General features: G+C 41.0%; 1 protein-coding gene across 1 annotated transcript in view; it reads right to left on the reverse strand.

Annotated features, from left to right (window-relative positions):
- The window catches only part of tsga10 (testis specific, 10), a gene marked incomplete at its 5' end in the record, with an annotated part of 157,910 nt that extends 146,648 nt beyond the window's left edge, over positions 1–11,262 (reverse strand). Inside the window, 3 exons of the mRNA XM_041198661.1 lie at positions 1,415–1,630; positions 5,368–5,493; positions 11,176–11,262. Coding sequence (XP_041054595.1) covers positions 1,415–1,630; positions 5,368–5,493; positions 11,176–11,262 — 429 coding nt within the window. The remainder of the gene's footprint in view (positions 1–1,414; positions 1,631–5,367; positions 5,494–11,175) is intronic.
- Between the last annotated feature and the right edge of the window lie 13,826 nt (positions 11,263–25,088).

Here is a 25,088-nt window from a genome sequence, read left to right on the forward strand (position 1 = left end):
TAATTTCACTTGCTACTTTTCTACTTCCTGTTACCAGCTTTACTTTCTTCCAATTTGAGCTATCCTTCATGTTCTCATCCCCAACAAGCTAGCTTAAACCCTCACTAACAGCACTAGAAAATCTCCTTGCAAGGATACTAGCCCCGGTCCTGTTAAGGTGTAACTCGTTCATCTTGTACAATGGCAAAAGGAGCCCATGTGGCCACATTGGTACTATCAAAGAAGCTCTGCTTGCCTGGGAACACAGACACTGAAAAATGTGAAATTCCCCCTTTAGCTGTTGTTTTCCTTTAAACTGATGAAATCCTTGAATTCAGCAAATAATACAATGGTGACTGGAGTTGGCATCAGTGCCATCCAGGCTCTGCTCAGCTGATAGCCCTTCCCAGAGGTAGCTTGAAAGAAGCCAGTCACATTGAAGTCTAAAGCAGCAGTGGCCTTTACCACCAGGATTGGAGGGCTGACTGTGTAGATGGCAAAGCTTCAAAACTGCACCCCTGACCCCACCCCCCACCCACAATGAAGCATAAGTATCAAAGACAGAGCTTCTCACAAATATGATCATGTGACTCTGGCATTGTTCATAAATCTGCCCTTCGCCAATGTGTATAGAATTCTTCATCTTCTGGCTTACAGAAGGCAAGAAGAATTCCCAAAGTAACTGCTACCTACGCAACAGGGGCTAGCTACAAAATGAAAAAACAAAGTTTTAAACAGCAAAAACTACAAATCTGCAACTGCACTGTCACTTGAGTAGCCAAATTATGTATATCATTAAGAATTCCGGTTGTGAAAAAGAGGAATTCACCTGGTTTGTAGCACAAAATATTGATGATATTGTATTTGAAGAGCAAAAGTCAGAAAATGCAAGTGAGGGTTGCCCTGCCCTAAATACATATTTTTTTTTCCCATTAATGAGGCTCAAGCACTCTAGCAGCATGAACTTTCAGCACAACTCAGTCGTCACTTCATCAAATCAGCACCCAGGCCCTGATTTTCCAGATGTATGCTTGTATAACAACCATAGAGATAAAAAATTTTTCAATTACAAATTATTTGAAAATTCACAGCCATAGTTAGATCAGTAGCAAGTATTGAATTGTTATCCTGTCTTAATTTTTGACTACATTATTACAACATTTTAAATCAAGATTTTTAAATCAATATCTATATCATTGTAGAATATATATTTTGTTAAACAGGATTATAGATATATCCACTGATAATGATTGCTGGTTAGGATTCATAGTTTTACCATTTGTAGATGAACAAAGGACATGATTTCTAGGCTTTGGATGGAAGCCATAATTATTCTTTCAAAAGTGGCATTGTATTTTTTTTTGCAATTAGAAAGGTTTAAAGCAAGATATAATAGTATGACAAATTTTTGTACTGTGGATAAATTCTAACCCACCTTAGCTATTTTTATTTCATTACATGCAACAGCGAGTACTAATTCTTTATCCTTTTCAAGTTTCTCTGCTAATCGATCTATGTCATTAAGTTCCTTGGAGAGCTCCTGGTTCTTGTTAGTCAACTTCTTTACTTGGCAGGATACATCTTCTTTACTTTGCAACAAGCCATGGATTTGCCTCTCCAAAGTATGATTTGTCTTCTCTAGCTGCTCAATCTGAAAGCATAATAAAGTAACTTCTCTTTTTCATTAATTACCCTTCCCCACCTCCAAGATAAATCCATGACATTAAGAAAGCAAAAATTCATACTTATGTAATTTCTGTCATCATGTCGCTTCACTCCTATCTGTCCCAAAACAGTCAGGATATAGGTCATAGAATAGTACAGCATAGAAGGTACATCAAGTCTGTGTGGGCTATCTTTCAAAGAGCAAAGCTAGTTGGTCCCACGCTCCCACATCCCTACATTCTTTTGCTCCTTCAAGTATCATCAAATTCTCTTTCAAACTGTTTCCACCATCCTATCAGGGAAGGCATTTGAAATCCTAAGCAGATATTGCATAAAAAAGCTTTTCCTTATGCAACCTTTGGCAAAAGAATCAATCAGCTTAATCTGCACCCTCTGCTTACTGATCCTTCAGCCATTGTAAACAGAGTAAATAAAGAAAGAGAGAGCTCGTACCCTTCACGATTTCAAGTACCTCAATCAAATCTCTTAGCCTTGTCTGCTTTATAGAGGACAACCCCACCTTCTTCAGTCTATTCAAGCAACTGTAATTCCTCATTCCCAAAAATCATCCCAATATCTCTCTTCTGTACCTTCTCCAAATCCTTCACATCTAGCAATTTCTCTAATCCTCTCCTTGAAGGCCTCCCAAATTCTATCTGCTGGGAATTCCAACTTGCCCCACACTCTGTCTGCCACTACCCCTCCTGTATTAAATCACATTTAAGCAACACTCCCATCTCCCCAATCCCATAGGCAGAATTTTCCTGTTGGTGTGCGGGGGCAGGCCCCGCACATCCAAGCGTAACATAACGCATGGTGACATCGGGCGAGGGTCCCGACGTCACCACACGCCATCATGATATTTCATTGAGCGGGTGTGTGATGATATCCGATGCACACCGGCCATTAATTAATGGGCCACTTAAGGCCCTTGACTCCATCGATGCCGATTTTCCCTCCACCACCAACGCACAGTGGCAGCAGCATGTACCATCTACAAGGTGCACTGCAGAAACTCATCAAGGCTCCTTCAACAGTACCTTTCAAACCTATGACTGCTACCATCTAGAAGGACAAGGGCAGCAGACACATGGGAACATCTCCACCTGAAGTTCCCCTCCAAGCTACTCACCCTCTGACTCGGAAATATATTGCTTTTCCTTACTGTCGCTGGGTCAAAATCCTGGAACTCCCTCCCTAACAGCATTGTGAGTGTACCTACACCACATGGACTGCAGTGGTTCAAGGCAACAGCTCACCACTACCTTCTCAGTGGCAATTAAGGATGGGCAATAAATGCTGACCTAGCCAGTGATGCCCACATCCCATAAGTGAATTAAAAAAATTGAGCCTCTTATTAAATCTCCCTTTAATCTTCTCTGCTCTAAAGAAAACAAAAGAGGAAACAAAGCAACGATGTCCATAATGATTTGTAATGGTTGTTAGGTACCACTATCCTTATATGAGATACCAGTCAAAATGGACATGTGTAAAAAATTAGACAACAGTATATTTTAGTGTGGTGGGATGCAGATTTGATTTGCCACACTGCCAAACTTCTCATTTGTTTAACATAAGATGTCAACATAGGAAATGGAGAAAGCATTCAACCTTTGTCCATTACATCATTTATTAGATTACAACTTATTAACTCCATTTACTCTCCTTCGATCCATTTTGCTCAATACCCTAAACAACAAAATCTATTGAATGCAATCTTAAAAACTCCAGTTATCCCAGCATCTACACCCATTTGGACAGGAAATTCCATTATCCTTTGAGAAAAAGTGCTTCCCAATTTCCTTCCTGAAGAGCCTAACTCTAATTTTAAGATCATTTCTCTTGTTCTGGATTTTCCCCACCCAAGGAAACAGCTTCTGTGTATCTACTGTATTGAATCATTTTATTATTTCAAACACCCCAATTCAATTCCCATTTTAAGGTTTATGCAACCAAAGGTCATAAGAAAATGGAAAGAGGAATGGAAGGAAATAGTGCTGAATCTGATTTTGAGAGATTAGTGGGCAACTGGAGTGTACTATAGTGGGGAATCATCTAACTATCACTGACCACAACATAATTCAGTTGAAAAGAATTATGGAAAGAGACTTGAAAATATCAACAGTAAAAATGCTCAATTGGAGAAGAGTTAATTTCAGTGACTAGCATAGGTCGGTAGGAAAAGACTATTGCAGCATAAAACAGTAGCGGATCAATGAAAGACAGACAGACAGACATTCAGTGGAGAGGTAGTTCAGGAACTAATGAACTAATTAGGTGTATTCCTTTGAAGAGAAAAGGTAGCATCAAAGCTACTGTGCCTTGGATGAAAAAGGGAATAAAAGCTAAAATAAATCAGAAAAGGGAGGATTAAGACAAATGTCAGGACTAAGATTCCATTAATAAGGAAGAACGTGCAAACTACAGGATGAAATTGAAAAAAAGTTAATGGGGAGGCCAGAAGAGGTTACAGAAAAGATTAGCAAGGCAATATTAAATTGAATTCAAATATTTTATGAAAATATAAAGTCAATCACATGGTAGTACAGAACTTGAATATTGCTGAAAAGAGAGGCATGTTGCTGAAGATTTTCATCTTGCATTCATCAGGACAAATGCCAAATTTCAAACTGTCACAACAATTTATATTGCAGGAGAAAAGCATGCTGGAAAGTCACGTAGAAAGCAATGGGGGAATTATAGGCTCCCCAAGCTCTTGCATAGTTAAAAAAAAGGCTTGAACATATTCCTTTTGTTTGCAAAAAAAAAAGGGACCTTGTATATGAATGTTGCTTCCAGTACGCATAATGAGCCACATTATGAGCTCAACTGATTATCTTAAAATGATTGTTAGTGTAGGTATTACGCATTCCAAATCCACTGGTTACCCCACAATTTCTGCTATGTTTTGTCCTCTACTGTGAAGACAGGCACAAGATACCTGTATCTGTTTAATGTCTGTGACACTTTATTCCCCAATATAAATTTCTTCTGTCTCAGCCTCTAAGAAACCCACATTTACTTTTGCTAATCTCTTCCTTTTCAGAGAGTCATAGAAGCCTTTAATCATTTTCATACTTCATGTTACTTTACTTGCCTTATTTTCTTCCTAGTAATAAATTTCTTCACCATCTTTTGCTACTCTTTAAAACTGTCCCAAACTTCTGGCTTATTATGCTTTGTGGCAAAATCATAAGCCTCTTTTCTAAGCCCTTTTTAAAAATCTAATACCATCTTCAACTTCTCTAGTTAACCATAGCTGTGCCACTTTTCAGTGGAATTTTCATAGAAAATTATTTAAATATTTCCCATTACTTATCTAATGTCATATGTTTTAATCTAATTTCTCAATCTACCTGAGCTGACATACTCCTTTATCTCTAATTGGCTTTTTAAAGTTTAGAACCCTAGTTTCAGACTTAACAACTTTCAAACTCAATATGATATTCTGCCATATTATGACCACTCTAATTTAGAGTCTGTTTTACAATAAGGTTACTAATTAACCCTGTCTCCTTGCAAATTACTGGAACTAAAATAGCCTTTTCCCTATTTGGTTCCCTGACATATTGTTCTTGAAAATTGTCTCAAATGCATTTCATGAACTTGTCCTCCAAGCTACTTTTGCCAATTTGATTTGTCCAATCTATAAATGAAAATTGAAGTCCCCCACAATTAGCACGCACATGCATATTATAGAGAAGATTTGCCCAAATGGATCACCTGATAACTTAGCTGAAAGTTATGATCTTGGCTATTTGTATTCCTTTCTTTAATCCCTGTGACATCAAGGGCTACCTCAGATGCAAGGTTGTGGCTCAGGACATCTACGCTCTTCCTTGCATTTTCCTGATGAGGGTGAGAGAAAAGAAAAAAACAAATCAGCCTAATAACTTAATTGTAACTACTTACTATAATTGTAAATAAAGGTCTTCATTTGGTCTTGGAAAAAATATTTTCATAGAACGATACAGCATAGGAGACCACTTTGACCTTTGTGCCAGTAGCCATGATTTAGAGAAAATACCAATAAAATAATTCTCTTAGGAGTTTGCACAATATTACAATTTGCAAATTTGATAAATAAATTCATTCATAACCATTTAAGAATTAGGTTTGTAGAGGCAGTACCACTTTGAGTCTTATGGAAATTCCGAGTAGGGTAGATATGCTAGATGTCCATTAGTCATGAGAACAGTGTTATCATTCACAAACTAGTTTTGTAGCTGATTTACATTTGGAAAATACTGTACAGTTGCCCATTACATATTCTACATATACCACATGCAGTTCTATTCAAAAATAAAACACTTTAGCTAGCTTTCTTGGCTTGATGTTCTAAAATTTTACCATGGTATCATAAATCAGATTAAGTAAAATATTGATTATTGATATATTGATAGAAGGTGCTGTCGAAGGAGCCTTGGTGAGTTGCTGCATTGCACCTTGTAGGTGGTGCATACTGCTCCACCACACTTCGGTGGTGCAGGGAGTGAACATTTAAGGTGGTGGATGGGGTGCCAGTCAAGTAGGCTGCTTTGTCCTGGATGGTGTCAAGCTTCTTGAGTCTTGTTGGAGCTGCACTCATCCAGGCAAGTGGAAAGTATTCCATCACACTTGACTTGTGCCTTGTAAATGGTAGACAGGCTTTGAGGAGTCAGGAGGTCAGTTGATATTCCCGCTACAGAATTCCCAGCCTCTGACTTGTTCTTGTAGCCACAATATTTATATGTTTGACATTGCCGTTGAATGTCAAGGGAGGGTGGTTAGATTATCAATTGTTGGAGATGGTCATCGTCTGGCACTTGTATCAAAGGTGTTACTTACCACTTATAAGCCCAAGCCTGAATGTTGTCCAGGTCTTGCTGCAAGCAGGCATGGATTGCTTCATTGCCTGGGGAATTGGGAATGATACTGAGCACTGTGATCATCAGTGAACAGCCCCACTTCTGACCTTTTTGGAAGGAAGGTCATTGATGATGCATGCAGCTGAAGATGGTTATGCCTAGGACACTACCCAGAGGAGCTCCTACAGGAATGTCCTGGGGCTGAAATGATTGGCCTCCAACATGCATTAACTTTATAAAACCATCCTGCCAGCCATTTTTTTCAAACCAAAGTATTTTTGTTTTTTATGGGAGGTGAGAAATACTCTCTTCCTTAGAAACCACCAACTCAATTGGAAGAGTTTGGCCTCAAAACACTCCACCCTTTTTTTTTTTTTACAAAAAACGTGCTGAAATTCAATCCAAAATTTCTCCCTTATTTCATCTTACATAGAGAACCATTATACTCATTACACATCTGATCAGTGATATGAATGATACTTTCAAAGTCTGGAGAGGTGTTAACAATAGCTTTCACCCTCTCACCTGACAAAATTTGTGGGGGAGCTACAGATCACACAATTAATATAGCTATATTGCAAGATGAGACAGTGAGTTGTTTTATTATACCTTTGGCGATTTCTATTATGTTTTAATAACAATTTATTTCTCAACTTTCATTCAGTTTGGTAGCTCTTTAAGCTATTGTCTGTTAGTGGAAATATTACAATACTGTTTGCCATCCAAAGATTCACACCCCAGGAATCTGGGAGTACATGAAAGAATTGCCTGACGATCAGCAGGGAATGAATTATATGGAAAACAACACTACAGCCAGCCAACCAAGCTCCAGAGTCCTGAAAAATATTACTAGTTTCCAGATACACCTGCTTGTAAATTTGGAAAACCAGACAGGCATTATATTATAGTTTCCAATAATTTCATATAAAATATACAAAAGTCTTGATATAAGTGGAGCTGAAAATCATATGTTTTGATTTCTGCTGGGAATGCATGTCAAAGGAAAGCAGGTTATATATACTCCACTTGCAATTGTGAGGTTACAAGAAGAGGATGAGGCAAGTCAAAGGGGAGACTACCATATCTTTTTCCCCCTAAAATTTCTTTTGAATGCACTACAATTTATAATAGTGGGAAAGAAAAGTCAGAATTCTACTTCCTGCCTCAAAATTTATTTTGCCTCACAAAATATTAATGGAAGTTAGATCATCAAATGTCTCTGCTTACTCACATTAATACTACAAAACCACATAATAATGGCTTGCCACAGACATAGTTGAGCATTGCTTGCATACAATTTTGGAAACAAATTAAGCATCCCTCATATATGCTTTGCATAAACAAATGGATCATTTTTGGCAAAGTTATCCTTTTCCTCTATATAGTTTCCCGCTATTACCTTTCCTCCTATGCCAGCAACAATGCCAAACCCAGCTGTCAACAGAAGGCAAAGGATTGTAGAATTGGGAAGAATAACCATAGAAAGGCAAAGACCAACGGTGCAACTAAGATCAAGAATGCAAGAGTGGTGTCTCTAAAGCCACTTTTATACTAGGACTCATTTAGTCCAAATTCCAGAACTATGGAAGCCACCAGTTGACTATAGTCCCAGACCAAAAAAAAGGAAATTGGTCTATGATTCTGCCACCATTATAATCGAGCCAGATTTATCAGCACCAACACCTTGTTGTCACTAATGAACATTATTTCATATACTAGTGCATGTTTAGTTTAGCTCAGATTACAAGAGCACTCCAAGTTGCAGTTTTAAAATGACCAATGTGAAAGCTCTCAATGGTAGGAATGCACCACTTTTCCTTTTGTCCTCATCAAGCACTCTTATGTCAGCTTTCATGATCGAACAATTATAATGAGATACAAAGGTTAAAAACCCACCATGTAGTTTCAATAATGGCCCTCAATCCCGAGCAGCACTGTCTATTGGATTAACATGCCTCATCTGCTGTTAGAGATCTTCCTTTGGAAAATGGAACACCAGGGAGGCAAGAAGAATCAACCATGAGCCTTCAAAGGTTGCTTCAGAGTTTAGTGGAGCTGAGAAAAATGAACAGGATGGAAACCAGCAGAAATACATCAGAAGTAGTTCAGCATAAAGTGAAAAATTCCCAGCGTAGAGCATGAACTTCCATCCAAGACCCACGTAGCAATATAATTCTGAGAAACCAGCAGAATAATGATGTACGGTAAGAAGCTTAGCTAGTAACAGTTGCAGGTAGGGGTGGGACTGCTAACTATAGATAGCTACCTTCAAACTTGAAGTGACTGAATTACAGAGCAGCCACATATAGTTCAGACTGATCCTGATGGCAGACGAATTTAGGGCTCCAGAAATCAAATTCAGAGTCCCATTGAAAAATGCAAAGTTAAAAGACAGAACATCTCCAACAAGAAAGAATCTTGCCACCTACTCTAGACATTTAATGGCATTGCTATCAGTAAAACCCCCACCCACCATCCAAGAGATCACAATTGATTAGAACTTAACTGGACCAGCCATCTATGCACTGTGGCTATAACAGTAGATCAAAGGTTGGGTTATTTTGCAGCAATAATCTCATCTCCTGACTCCCCAAAGTCTTTCTACCTTGTACACCAAACAGACTGCAGCAGTTCATGAAGGTGGCTCACCACTATCTTCTCAAGGGCAATTAGGGATGGGCAATAAATGCTGGACACCCACATCCCATGAAAGAATTTTAAAAACAAGTGTGATGTAATATTCTCCTTATACCTGGATGAGTGCAGCTTCAACAACATCCAGAATAAAAGCAGCCCACTTCACTGACACCCTCATTGGCACAGAAACAACAGCAGATGACCTTTTACAAGATGACTGCAGCAACTCTCCAAAACTCCTTCAACACCTTCCAAACCCGGAATCTGTACCACCTGGAAGAACCGGGACAGCAGGCACCACCTGCAAGTTCCCCTTCAAGTCACACACTATCCAGACCTGGAACTATATCACATTCCTTAATCGTCACTGGATCAAAATCCTGGTACTTCCCAACAGTACTGAGAGTGTACCTACATCACACAGACTGCAGTGGTTCAAGAAGGTAGCTCACACTACCTTATGAAGAGCAATTAGGGATAAACAATAAATGCTGGCTTTACCAGGGACATCTAGTTTCCATGATAAAAGAATCTTACACCACCAGGGAATAGGCTTTTATACTTGTAGTTTGAAATTGACCTCATAGTTAGGGCTAAAATGCATCCACTATTAAGAGTCAAAGGAAATTAAAACAGCACAATAGAGATTGGGGAAGAAAGAACAAGACATGGCAATGAATGTTCAAAGATTGGAGATGCAAAGAAAGAACAGCTCAGTGTGCAGTGGACTGCCATTCCAGGAGATACCTTGCATATCTTCACTCCAACTGAATTAGTTAACCATATGATCACTGTCACTAGCTTTTCATTTCCAGGTTTTTAAACTGCTATGTTGGGATTTGAACTCTCAGTTGCAGAATTACTACTCCATTCAAGACATCCAAATCTGCACCTCTTTTTATTTTAAAGACCTGCAACCTAAGCAATACCTTTTATAGGTTTAACATTGCCTCTTTACTTTTGCATTTATGAAATCTAGTATTCTGCATCTCAGGCATCTTTGACACATTTATTTACATAAAAGGGGCATTTTAAATTAGAAATTCAGTTAGTCTGGGTAATCAAATTAGATCACTTTTTAAGGCATTTTCTTTGAATGAGGATGAAGTTTCCTTACCTAGTTGATGCTGGAAAAACAACCATAAGGGTAAGCGGTTGCTATAGCAACTAGTGGCTTTTATGATTGTTTCAATTGATGCTGTGCAAACCCTTTTGTTAAGGCATTTTTTAAAAAGTTGGTTCAGATTTACGTATAAACGGTTTGTCTCGTTTCCGAAACGCGGAGTGGGGGTCATTAAAAGGAATGCAGCAATCATTTCGTTTGGAAAAAAAAAGGTTTTTAAAAGACGCTTTAAGAATTGGCGAGTATCCAAACATGGATTTTAGTTTCAAACTTTTAAACGAATTTATTTTGTAAAACAAATGTTGATGACAAGTAGCAAAGGGCTCAGATGGAATTGAATTCAGAGAGCCTTGGGTTGCTTCTTTATGTACGTATAGGTTTACCTTGCAGTCAGAGGCTGCCCAACTCCACCTGCGCGTAGGCAACTCTGCAGACATGCTGGTGGGAGAGCGGCGAAGCTTGGTCGTGTGGTCTCCAGGGTGAGTTTTGGTGGAGTGGTACCGGGTGTATTTTTTTTTTTAAACCCCCTTCCCGTTTTTATATAAATAAAATATCTCGCTACTTCCAGGAAATATTTAAAGTCCTCCCTTTTTTACCCACCCCCCCCCCCCCACCCATCAAGCTGACACCCAGCTCGCTGCTGTCACACGTACCAGAGGCGGCTGCGTGGCATTGTGACATCAAGGGGAGGGAGGACTGAAAAGAAAGGGGCAGAGAAAGGCTAGGTCAGGGACCAGAAAAAAGCACGTACACACACACACACACAATATTATATATAAACTATTATATGTAAACTGTTTAAAAAAAAACACACCGACAACTTCACCAAATGAACTCTCCATGGTTCATACCGAACCAGCAAGCCTATGGGGTATCTACATACTTTAAGCAGAGTGATACTTTTAAATAAACATCAACACAAACCTCAGTCTCCACACAGGGTACAACTTGTCGACGCTCAGGTAAAAGACAACTCCTGGGTGATGGGCAGCCGATGAGCGGCTTACCTGGTCACTCCTCCCCGCCCCTTTTCTCCGCCGTCACCTATAGCAATCCGGCTTCCCGCAAAGGGGCGGGGCGTAGCGGGATGAGGATCCGGCCAGAAGAACCAATCACCAATATTCCTGGGCCGCCGTTGCCAAGCCCTTCTAACCAATCACAATCCACTCACGGGGGGGGGGGCGGGGAAACCTGCGCTTGGGAAGATGAGGGCGGGAAGTGAAGGCCGAATGGTTTTGGATCTTTCTTCCCCCCCCCCTCGTCTTTTTTCAAAGTCGGTACTTTGAAAAATTTTCTCGGCTGATTTAATCGAAATGTTATAATGCAAATATCACAGCACAAAAAAACATGGCGATTAGCTCCGCCCAGTACGGCGTCCGTTGCCTAGTAACGCCGCGTGCTTAACAACGGGCAAACAATATAGGTTAGAGGTCATTCATGGCGTCGACCCCGAAGTGTAAGTCTGTTTCTGATTTAAATGACACCCAATAATATCTTTCACACTATAAATGAATAAAATTTGATGTTAAATAGTTAGTAATCATTCACTAAATTATCTCTGCTGCAAAAATATGAGGCATTACTGAGTGGCAGTAACTGGATTCCGCTTTGAAAAAACTGGCACAGACTTGATTAGCTGAATGGCCTCCTGTGCTATACTCTGATATCTTCCTAAGAATATTATTGATCAAAATTGTGTGACAGTTAACAACACACAATAAATTGTGACTCTTTTCGAGTACAAACACGTTTCTATCTGTTCCTATTCAGATGAAGTTACATTATTTCATAGTTTGCCATTGTGAGATGTGAACTCTTGATCTTGGGATTACAAACCCAGTACCATAACCACTTGGCTATTTAGGCCAAGCCAGAATAAATTGTATAGGTGCAGGAAATGAAAGGGCATTAAACTTATACCGAATTGGAGATAAATAATCTTAAAACAATCTATGAAGTTAGCAGTACAAATGCAGGACTGGGTTGCAATTTTGTTTTTCTTCCTTCAAGAATGCGGTGTCACCATCAATTTATTTATTCCTTATTGCCCTTAGGAAAAGCTGCCTTTTTGAACCACTGCCATCCCTGATGTGCAGGTACACGCACAAGGCGATGCGGGAGGGAGTTTCAGGATTTTAACCCAGCGACCATGAAGGAACAGCAATATATTTCCAAGTCAGAATAGTGCATGACTTGGAGGGGAACTTGGTGGTGTTCCCAGGCACCTGCTGCCCTTTTCTCTTTCTAGGTGTTGAGGTCATGGGGTTGGAATGTGCTGTTGAAGAATTCTTGAGTTGTTGCAATGCATTTTGCAGATGGTGCATGCTGCAGCCCTGATGTGCCTGTGCTGAAGATAATGCAGACTTAAGGTGGTGGATGGAGTGCCAGTCAAGCAGACAGATTCGGCGTGAATGCTGTCGACTCAGAAAGGATGTGCTGGCCCTGGAGAGGGTCCAGAGGAGGTTCGCGAGAATGATCCCAGGAATGAAAGGCTTAATATATGAGGAACGTTTGAGGACTCTGGGTCTATACTCGATGAAGTTTAGAAGGATGAGGGGGGAATCTGATTTGAAACTTACAGAATCCTGAAAGGCCTGGATAGAGTGGATGTGGGGAAGATGTTTCCATTAGTAGGAGAGTCTAGGAGCCGAGGACACAGCCTCAGAGTAAAGGGAAGACCTTTTAGAACAGAGATGAGGAGAAACTTCTTTAGCCAGAGAGTAGTGAATCTATGGAATTCATTGCCACAGAAGGCTGTGGAGGCCAGGTCATTGAGTGCATTTAAGACCGAGATAGATAGGTTCTTGATTGGTAAGGGGATCAAAGGTTTTGGGGAGAAGGCGGGAGAATGGGGTTGAGAAACTTATCAGCCATGATTGAATGGCAGAGCAGACTCGATGGGCCGAATGGCCTAATTTCTGCTCCTATGTCTTATGGTCTTATGAGTTTCTTGAGTACAGTTGGAGCGGCAATCATCCAGGCAAGTAGGAAAATTCCATTACACTCCTGACCTGTGCCTTGTAGATGGTGGACAGGCTTTAGGGAGTCAGGAGGTGAGTCACTTTCCACAGAGAACCCTACCTTTGACTTGCTCTTGTAGCTATAATATTTTTGTCACTGTTCCAAATAAGTTTCTGGTTAATGGTGGAGGATTCAACAATGATAATGCTGTTGAATGCCAAGGGGAGGTTGTTAGACTCTGTCTTTAGTTAGAGACTCATGGTGTGTGGCATGTGGCACGGGATGCCATGTGCTACTTATCAGAACAGCCTGAATGTTGTCCAGTTCTTAGTACATGTGAGCACAGACTGCTTCATGATCTGAGAAGTTGAGAATGGAACTGAACACTGCAATCATCAGCAAACATCCCCACCTCTGACTTTATGTTGGAAGGAAGATTATTGATGAAGCAGCTGAAGATGGTTGGGCTTATGATATTGACCTGAAGGACTCCTGGAGCAATGTCCTAGAGTTGAGATGATTGATGTCCAATAACCACAACCACCTTCTTCTCTTTTGCTAGGTATGACTCAAACCAGTGAAGATTTTTTTTCCCCTGATTTCACAGAAACATAGAAAATAGGAGCAGGAGTGGACCATTCGGCCTTTTGAGCCTGCTCCACCATTCATTATGATCAAAACTGATGATCCAACTTAATCGCCTGCTCCCACTTTCTCCCCATATCCTTTGATTCCTTTCGCCCCAAGAGCTATATCTAACTCTTTCTTGAAAACAAACAATGTTTTGGCCTCAACTACTTTTTGTGGTAGCGAATTCCACAGGCTGGTGAACCTCGGGGTGAAAATATTTCTCCTCATCTCAGTCCTAAATGGTCTACCCCGTATCCTCAGACTGTGACCCTTGGTTCTAGACTCCCCCACCATCGGGAACATCCTTCCTTTCTGCATCTACCCTGTCTAGTCCTGTTAGAATTTTATAGGTTTCTATGAGATTCTCCCTCATTCTTCTGAACTCTAGCAAATATAATCCTAACTGATTCAATCTCTCCTCATGTCAGTTCCGCCATCCCAGGAATCAGTCTGGTAAACCTTCACTGCACTCCCTCTATAGTAAGAACATCCTTACTCAGATAAGGAGACCAAAACTGCACACAATATTCCAAGTGTGGTTCACTTGTATGATTGCAGCAAGACATGCCTGCTCCTGTACTTGAATCCTCTGGCTATGAAGGCCAACATACCATTTGCCTTCTTTACCGCCTGCTGCACCTTCAACGACTGGTATACAAGGACACCCAGGTGTCGTTGCACATTCCTCTCTCAATTTATAGCCATTTAGATTATAACTGCTTTCCTGTTTTTGCTACAAGAATGGATAACCTCACATTTACCCACATTATATTGCATCTGCATGCATTTGCCCACTCACTCAGCTTGTCCAAATTACCCTGAAGCATCTCTGCATCCTCCTCACAGCTCACCCTCCCACCCAGCTTTGCATCATCTGCAAATTTGGAGATATTACATTTAGTTCCCTCATCTAAATTATTCATATATATTGTGAATAGCAGGAGTCCCAGCACCCATCCCTGCGGTACCCCACTAGTCACTGCCTGCCATACAGATGATTTCAGTGATTTCAATTTTACTAGAGCCCATTGGTACCAACTTGGTCGAATGCTGCCTGTCAAAGGCAGTCATCTCTGGAATTCAGCTCTATTGTCCATGTTTGGACCAAGGCTGACAGTGAGTGGTCCTAGCAGAATCTGAATTGAGTGTTAGTGAACAAGTTATTGGTGAATAAGTGCAGCGTGGTAGCAGTAATAAATGACCCCTTCCAACAGTTAGCTGATGATTGTGAATAGATTGAGGAGCTGGTAATCAGTTGGATTGATTTTGTCCTGCTTTTTGTTGACAGGCCATACCGGGTCAATTTTTCAGATTGTCGGATACATGCCAGTGTTGTAGCTGTACTGAGACTGCTTGGCTAGAGACATGTCTGGGGCTGGAGAACAATTCTTTAACAATACAACCATGATGTTATTGGAGCCCATGACCTTCGTTGTATCCAATTAATTCAGCTGTTTGTTGATATCAGGTAGGGTGAATTGAATTGGCTGAAGACAGGCATCTGTGATATTTGGGACCTTAGGAGGAGGCTGAGATGGATCATCCACTTGGCACTTTGGCTGAAGATGCCTGCAAATACTTCAGTTTTGTCTGTCACATTCACATGCTGGGTTCTGCCATCATTGAGGATGGGCTGCTCATGAAGTTTCCAACTCCCCTTATATACTTAATTGTCCACCACAGTTCACAAGTGAATATGGCTAAACTGCAGAGTTTTGATCTGATCCATGGGTTATTGGATTTCTCAGCTCTGCCTATAGCATGCTGCTTCCACAGTTTAATATGCATAGAGTGCTGTTTTGTTGCTTCAGAAAGTTGGTACATCAGTTTTGAGTGTGAATGATGTTGCTCCTGGCTTGCTTTTCTACATTCCTCATTAAGGCAGTGTTGACCCCTGGCTTGATGATCATGGTACATAAAAACATGGACTAATAGGAGCAGGAGTAGGCCACGCAGCCCTTTGAGCCCACTCAGCCATTCAATGAGATCATGGCTGATCTTCTAGTTCAGCACCATTTTCCTGCACTGTCCCTGTATCCCTTGATGTTTTAAATATGTAGAAATCTATCGATCTTAGTCTTGAACAAGTCAACGACTAAGCCTCCACAGCCTTCTGGAGTAGAGAATTGAAAAGATTTACCACTCTCTGAGTGAAAAAATTCCTCCTCATCTCAGTCCTAAATGGCCTGCCCCTTATTCTAAGACTATGTTCCCTGGTTCTAGACTCCCCAGCCAGGTGAAACATCCTTCCTGCGTCTACCCTGTTGAGCCCTGTAAGAATTCTGTACGTTTGAACGAGATCACCTCTCATTCTTCTAAACTCCAGAGAATAAAGGCTCAGTCTATTTAATCTTTCCTCATAGAACAATCTGTCCGTCTCAGGAAGTGGTCTGGTGAACCTTAGGCGCACTCTTCCGTGGCAAGTATATCTTTCCTTAGGTAAGGAGACCAAAACTACACACAATACTCCAAATGCAGTCTCACAAAGCCTTTATATAAATGCAGTAAGACACCTTTACTCCTATAATCAAATCTCCTTGCAATAAAGGCCAACATACCTGTCATGAAGTTATTAATGTATATAATATTATTGGAAAAGATTTTTCTTTTAAATAAGAGGTTTGTGGGTGCGTCTTAATGGATTAGAGCCAGCTAGTCTAGGTGCTTTGATGTGTACTAGTTTTGATATGTAAGAGAGATAGAATGCATTTGCATTTTTTGAATAGAGCATTCAAGAAGTAGGGTGAAAAATGATACCTATCTAGCAGATACCAAGCCATATGTTTATATTACTAACAAAATTGGTACTATGAAAGGAGTTTCATTGTTAGAGAGGTTTAGTTCAGAGGTTGTTGATACAATGAGAATTAACATTCAATGGGCAGTGGTAGGTATAACTTCAGTAGTTTTCGGGTGTGCAGAGCAGAGACAATGTGAGATCTAAAGGCAGCTGTAAGCCTCCAACTGGCTCCACAGGAACCAAAGTGAAAAGAACCTCATTTTGAACTCATAAGGTGAAAATGAAAATTGCCTGATGTCTGGTTAAATCTATGGGTTGCTCTTGCCTTAATGGAGATTAGTTTGGGAATTTGTTAAATGTTATGATAGTAGTAATTTGAAGCCAAGTGTATATATATTTTAACCTGTGTAAATTAATAAAATGTTTCATTTGGTTTAATGCAAAGCTCAAGAACTGGTGGACTGATTCCTAAATTTAGAGTTGCATCTCAAACATAACACTTAAAATTATAGGTTACGACAGTTGTTTAAATTTTCCCTCTGGGATTTTTAAATAACTCCACTTTACCAACTGCATTGTCATAACAATACCATTTCCCTTCTTAATTGCTTGCTGTACCTGCATGTTAACTTTCAGTGACTCATGAACAAGGACAACCAAGTCTCTTTGAAGTTCAACACTTCTCATCCACTCACCATTTAAGAAATACTCCTATTTCGGTTTTCCTATCAAAATAGATAACCTGACATTTCTCCACATTGTATTCCATCTGCCATATTTTTGCCCACTTGCTTAGCCTCTCCAAATCCCCTTGAAGCATTTTTGCATCCTCCTCACAACTCACACTTCCACCTAATTTCATGTCATCTGCAAAATTGGAAATATTACATTTAACCCTTACATCCAAATCATTAATATAGATTGTGAATAGCTGGGACCCAAGAACTGACCCTTGCAGTACCCCCTAGTCAGAGCCTGCCGACCTGAAAAAACCCATTTATTCCTACTATGTTTTCTCTGCGTTTACCAGCTCTCAATCCATGCCATTATATTGCCCCCAAACCTATGTGCTCTAATTTTGTTTACTAACCTCTTATGTGGGACCTTATAAAAAGCTTTCTGAAAATCTCCATATACCACATCCACCAGTGCCCCCTTATCTATTTTGCTAGTTGCATCCTCAAAAAACTCCAACAGGTTTGCTAACCATGATTTCCCTTTCATAATTCCATGCTGACTCTGCCCAATCCCGCCATTATTTTCTAAATGTCCTGTTGTCACATCCCTTATTATAGATTCTAGCATTTTCCCTGCAACTGACGTCAGGCTAACAGATCTGTAGCTCCTTGTTTTTTCTCTCTTGCCTTTCTTAAATAGTGGGGTTCCATTTGGCACCTTCCAATCTGCAGGAACCATTCCAGAGTTTATAGAATTTTGAAAGATGATCACCAATGCATCTACTATCTCTATAGCCACCTCCTTCAACACTCTGGGATGTAGATTATCAGGTCCAGGGGATTTATCGCTAAGTCCCATTAATTCTCTAGTACTTTTTTTTTTACTAATATTAATATCTTGCAGTTCCTTGTTTACACTAGTCCCTTGATTCTTCATTATTTCTGGGAGGTTTTTAGTATTTTCCACTGTGAAGACAGACTCAAAGGCCGGGATTTTCCGTGCCCGCTGGTGTTGGGCGTGCTCGGTGGTGTGAGCAGACAATATGGTGCAATTGGTTTCATGGTGGTGTGAAACCTGTGTGCGATCATCTGCTCAGCCTGCCACTGGCAGGCCACATTTCCCGACATCATTGTAATACATCTGCATATCATTATTAGGCCAGCCCGGTGGAATCGTTCCCTTCCGGCTGGATTGTCCGCCCACATCAATGGGAAAACATACCGATGTGTTTCACAACAGCATGTACAAAGTGTTCATTTGGCAGGATGCACTTCGCCCGGGACTTCTAGCTTTGTTTGCCTCACTGGCTTCATCAACGCCAGGCTTCACAGACAGCACCACATCACTTTTAGGGGGGCTCATGGGTAGGTCTCTGCCTACGAGATCAGCCCTGAAAGGCAAAAAGACTGCAGGCCCCAGGTCCAATGACGCATCCCTTGAGCACTTTTTGCGTGCAGTGGAGGCTCGCTGTGATGTCCTCTACCCCCGCTCTGGCCATAGGATGGGCACAACAATGGGTGGCTTTTCAATAGCTGCAGGGCCAGGGCTTGCTTGGGAAAGAGGGAGAAGTGGCCCCTGGCAAGGGAAGAGGCTGCAGGATGATGGCTGTGCTGGGGAAGGAGGGCATCCCAGGGTGTGTGTGAGGGCACATGTTGATTTGTGCAAGTTGCCTCAAGATGGTGAGGGCTAAGGATGCATTCTCCAGAGGAAGTGAGACGAGATGGATATGTGAGGGTATGTGTGTGAGAATAGGTGCTGATTTCCTTTGAGCTGGCAGTGAACGAGTGAATGTGTGATGGGCTTGAGCGCGAAGAGATGGTTGCATCGGATGAGATCATCCATCCTCTGCATTGGATGGCCAAACTCTTCTATGCAGCATTGGGATTGATTACCACTGCCATCGCCAAGCCAGATTACTGAGGTTGTGCCCATCCTATGGCCAGAGTGGGGGTAGAGGACATCACAGCGAGCCTCCACTGCACGCAAAAGGTGCTCAAGGGATGCGTCATTAGACCTGGGGCCTGCAGTCTTTTTGCCTTTCAGGGCCATATTGTCTTTGCAACAGCTGTGAGCTGGAAGCACTGAGAGGTATGAATGCAGCTGCATGGCACCTGGCGTGATGAAGCAACGAGATGATGGCATGGCAATTGAATGAGAGCCTGCCCACCATGGAAACAGCATGTTTCCTGGGAATGCATAATTAATGCCATGGGTTTGGGACGACATGGCATGAAAACCTGTCATTGAGGACGCCAGGTAAAACCTAGTTTTACCCGCCCCACTACTGCACTTAGTGCAAATCTGAGACGATTCCATCCAAAGTATTTGTTTAGTTTCTCTGCCGTTTCCTTATTCCCCATTATAAATTGTCCTGACTCCACTTGACCCACATTTATTTTTGTTAATTTTCTCCTTTTTACGTTCTTATAGAAGCTCTTGCAGTCCTTTTTTATGTTTCTCATTAGTCCACTCTCATATTCTATTTTCCCTTTCTTAATCTTTTTCTTAGTCCACCTTTGTAAAATTCTAAAATGCTCCCAGTCCTCAGGCTTCCCTTTTTTTTGGAAACTACATACTCCTCTTCCTTTGATCTAATGCAATCTTTGATTTCTTTCATTAACCACAGTTGGAACACTTTTCTTGCTGGGTTTTTGTGCATTAAAGGAATGTACTTTATTTGTAAACCATGTAATAGTTCTTTAAATGTTAGCCATTGCCAGTCTATCATCATACCTTTTAATTTAATCTTCCAATCCACCATAGCCATTTTCCCCTCACAACTTCATAATTTCCTTTGTCCAGAATTAAGACCCTAGTCTCTGATTGAACCAGGTCACTTTCAAACTTAATGTAAAATTCTATCATATCAAGGTCACTCTATCCTAAAGACTCCTTTATGACAAGATTATTAATTAGCCCTTTCTCATTGCACAATACTAGATCTAAAATAGCCCATTCCCTAATTGGTTCCTCAGTGTACGGCTCTAGAAAACCATCTCACGCACTTTCCAAGAATTTGTCCTTTACAACATTAGTACTAATTAGGTTTACCCAGTCTATATATAGATTGAAATCCCCCATGATTACTGTATTACCTTTGTTACGCTCACCCATGATTTCCTGAGTTAAACTGTAATTTACATTGCCACTGTAGTTTGGTGGCCTATAAACAACTGCCACCAATGTTTTCTGCCACTTGATCTTTCTTAGTTCCATCCAAACTGATTCCACGTCTTGCTCTTTAGAACTCAGGTCAACTCTCACTACAGTACTAATGCCCACTTCAATTAACAGAGCTACCCCAACACCTTTTTCCAGTTTCCTGTCTTCCCTGAATGTCACATTCCCTTGGATATTCAAGTCCCAGCTTTGGTTTCCTTGTAGCCACTGTAATGGCTATCAGGTCATATACAAAGGTACGAACATAAGAAATAGGAGCAGAAGAAGGCCATTTGACCCTTCCAGCCTGCTCCGCCATCCAATAAGATCATGGCTGATCTGTTTGTGTTTTGAATTCCACATTCCCATCTACCCCCGATAACCTTTGATTCCCTTGCCTAACAAGAATCTATCTACCTCTGCCTTAAAAATATTCCATGACCCTGCCTCCACCACCTTCAGAGACAGAGAGTTCCAAAGTCACACAACCCTCTGAGAGAAAAAAATTCTCCTCGTCTCTGTCCTAAAAGGACAACCCCTAATTTTAAACAGTGCCTCTAGTTCTGGACTCACCCACCAGAAGAAATATGCCTTCCATGTCCACTTGTCAATACCATTTAGGATCTTATATAGTTCAATCAAGTCATCCCTCACTCTTCTAAGCTCCAGTGGAAACAAGCCTAGTCTATCTAATCTCTCCTCATTTCAGGTATCAATCCAATAAGCCTGCTCTGCACTGCCTCCAACGCATTTACATCCTTCCCTAAATAAGGAGACCAAAACTGCACACAATATTCGAGATGTGGTCTCCCCATTGCCCTGTATAACTGAAGCATAACATCCTTACTTTTATGTTAAATTCCTCTTGTAATAAAGGATAGTATTCGATTAACCATCTTAATTATTTGCTGCACCTGCAGACTAACTTTTTGTGACTCATGCAATAGAACACCTAGATCCCTCTGCACCTCAGAATTCTGCAGCTGTTCTCCATTTAAGTAATACTCTGCTTTTTTATTCTTCCTGCAAAAGTGAACAACTTCACATTTTCCTACATTATACTCCATCTGCCAGATTTTTGCCCACTCACTCAACCTATCCACATCCATCTGCAACCTCCTTATGTCCACTTCACAACATACTTTCCTACCTATCTTTGTGTCATCTGCAAATTTAGCTACCATGCCTTCAATCCCCTCATCTAAGTCATTGATATAAATTGTAAAAAGTTCAGGCCCCAGCACAGACCCCTGCAGGACTCCACTCATCACATCCTGCCAATCAGAAAAAGATTTAAACCATTTAAAAGTTGTTCACTTTTGCAGGAAGAATAAAAAAGCAGAGTATTACTTAAATGGAGAACAGCTGCAGAATTCTGAGGTGTAGAGGGGTCTAGGTGTTCTAGTGCATGAGTCACAAAAAGTTAGTCTGCAGGTACAGCAAGTAATTAAAATGGCTAAGTGAATGCTATCCTTTATTATGAGAGGAATTGAACATAAAAGAATGTTTTACCCGCCGGCTGCAATGGCAGTTTTTCATACCGCCTCATTAATCATGCATTCCTGGGAAACACGCCATTTCGCTGGCGAGCAGGCTCTCATTTGCCCGCCACGCTGTCACCTCGCTGTTTCCATGCACTGGGTGCCATATTTGAAGTGCAGCCACACGCACACCTCTCAGTGCTTCCAGCCTAGGACTGCTGCACAGAAGACATGGCCCCGAAAAGGCGAGAAGGCTGCAGCCCCTCAATTCAATGACATGTCCCTGGAACACCTTTTGGACCGTGGAGGGCCACTGTGATGTCCTCTACCCTCCCCTCTGGCCACAGAATGTCCAGAAATCTCACCACTCTGACTTGGTAGGTGATGGCAGTGGTAATCAGTGCCAATGCTGCACAGAAAAGGTTGGCCATCCAATGCAGAAAGAGGATGAATGATCTCATCCGTGTTGTCAGGATAAGGCAACCAACTTAACACTCTAAACTCACACACTTGAGCCCATCACACATTCACTGGCATCTCACTCACTGCCAACTCAAGGGACATCACCACTCTCGCTCACACACACCCTCACATCTCCATCTGGCCTCATCTCTTCTTCAGACTGCCTCCTCAGCCCTCAACATCTTGAGGTCACTTGTACAGATCAACTTGTGCCCTCACACACACCCTGGGATACTCCCCTTCCCCAATACAGCTCTCATCCTACAGCCTCTTCCCTTGCTTGAGGCCACTCCTCCCCCTTCCCCAAGCAAGCCCTAGCCCTGAAGCGGTTGAAAAGCCATCCCCCACCTTACGGTTGATCTAGTAGGTAGAGACCTGCCCGTGAGCTCCCCAAGAGTGATGTGGTGCTGTCTGCGAAGCCTGGTGCTGATGACCATGAGTACTGAAGCAATGTAGGCAAACAAACCTTGAAGTCACGAGCAAAGTGCAGCTCGACAGTTGCATGTCACTTATGTACAGTTGTGAAACACAATGTGCTTAGATGATCCAGCGTGGAGGAATGATTTCGGCAAGCTGGGCTTATGTTGATATGCAGATGTATTACAATGAAGTTCCCAACGCCCGACATCAGGAAAGTTGGCCTGCCATTGATGGGGAGAGGGGACAATTGCAAACTGGTTTCACAACGTTGTAAAACCAATTTTTGGCTTTCTTGCTTTTTGTCTGCTCATGCCACCAAACATGCCCGCTACCAATAGGCCAGCCAATGTGTGCAATCATCTGTCTATGATTCCCTCCCTTCTTTCCTTGTCACTTGCAAATATTTCACTATCTCTCAAAAACCTTATCTGGGAAAACAGAACGGTAAAGAGAGTTCGAGTTGTTGACTTTCAATTCTGAACATCCACAACCTAAGGAATTCTGAGTACTATTCTGTAATCTGCTGATAGGAAGAGGAATTATTTTGAACAATACAAGTGAATATCAATCTTTCATTGGGTGCTCTATCCAGCTGTAAACTAAAGAAAATAACAGAACTAATCATAATTAGATCAAGATATCATGCAATCCTAGAGCTCAAACTCGTGTGTCACCGTTTAGAAGTGAGTGACATTTGAAGTACTAGATTTCTATCTTGTGTCAATACTTACAATTGAGGCTTTATTAACCCTTGTTGCATGCAGTTTTCATTCTATGTATTCCTGACACAGTTTGACACACTGGAAAGGCGTTTCGGTGTTTCAAACTTGTGTACTCTCCATGCACACAATTTTCCCTCTAGTAAAAATAATAGAGGGAAAACTGTGGGAGTCATGCATCTGAATTCCTGAAAGCCTTGCCTGGGGTGCATCAAAGACTGAAGCTGTATGCTATTATATTACTTTTTAATGACTTTTTGCTTAATAGTTACTGCTCATGTGGAGCAAATGCAGCAGCTATTTTGCACCAGTGATGTCCTACGGACAGTAGTAAGGTAAACGACCAGCTAATCTTTATTAGTAGCATTTGTTGAACATGGAATATAGCCTATGACTCTGGGAGAGCCCACTGTTCTTCAAGGACAGCCATAGGACCTCTAACATCCACCTGACCAGGAGGGTTGGCATGTCCAATGATACATAGTACTCTCAGAACTGTATTGGAATGTCGGTCTAATTATGCACTCAGGTGGTGATGAGGGCCTTGAAACCACAGTCCTTTGTCTCTGTGGAAGCTGCTACCAACTGAACCAGGTTTATTTCAGTTAGAGAAAATTATTTTTTATATCGTGTTCAAATTTACTTTTAGAGGGCAGCTTCTAGAAAATATCTTACGATGCAGGATTTATCTTTTATTTATACAAAATACATTAAACAGCTTCACAAATTTTATACACATAGAAAATATAATTTTAATCAATGTCTATTATCTCTAAACCATCATTTTCATTCACGTAGGACACAGATTCCACCATCTTCTCTCTAAATACTCCTGAATATTTGGTGTTCGGCTTAATGTTGCTTGAGTTTGCAGTGGTGCTAACACCTAAACTGTTTCTGACATCTGTTTTTAAAAAGTTGTCTTCAGCAAAACTTTCCAGATCCCTTGCACTTTCTATATCCTCTACATTTATATTCTCTTTCTTCAAGGCTGAAGCAACAGTAGAAGATGATTTCCCGGAACACAGCCCCATCAGGTAACCACGCAGAAATGCAGTCCGTTGCTTCTTTTGTTCAAATGAGTTTCTTTGAAAAGTGGTGTGTTGTTTTGCCACTGAGATCCCCCAAGACAACCTATTTTTGGAATGAAAGAAAATCACAATGCATAAGATGTATTTTTTTACAATTATTAAATAAACTAAGTATTATGCATAAAATGAGATCACTGACAGCAAAATTACATCAGATAAATTTTTGAATGTAACATTTCTCTTTCCATGACTGATAGATAAACACCAAAAGAAAAAAGTTCCACGCCCATCCAATAAAAGACTGAGTGCATCAGGCACTGAGTAGGCCTTATGAGTGGGCACAAGATAATGCTGGAAGCATTGGAGGATGTCAAATGCTTGAGATTGCATCATAGGTTCTATTATGTCATTGGGCAATCAGCTCAGCATTGATGCATGTTATTTTTACTGGAATGAAGGGAAGACATAATTTAGGTCTTTAAATTGCATAGATGATATACGTTGATGATATACATATAAGCAAGTTACTTTGACTGTCAGCATGAAACAAAAAGAA

The sequence above is a fragment of the Carcharodon carcharias genome, chromosome 11, assembly GCF_017639515.1.
Source record: "Carcharodon carcharias isolate sCarCar2 chromosome 11, sCarCar2.pri, whole genome shotgun sequence".
NCBI classification, from domain to species: Eukaryota; Metazoa; Chordata; class Chondrichthyes; order Lamniformes; family Lamnidae; genus Carcharodon; species Carcharodon carcharias.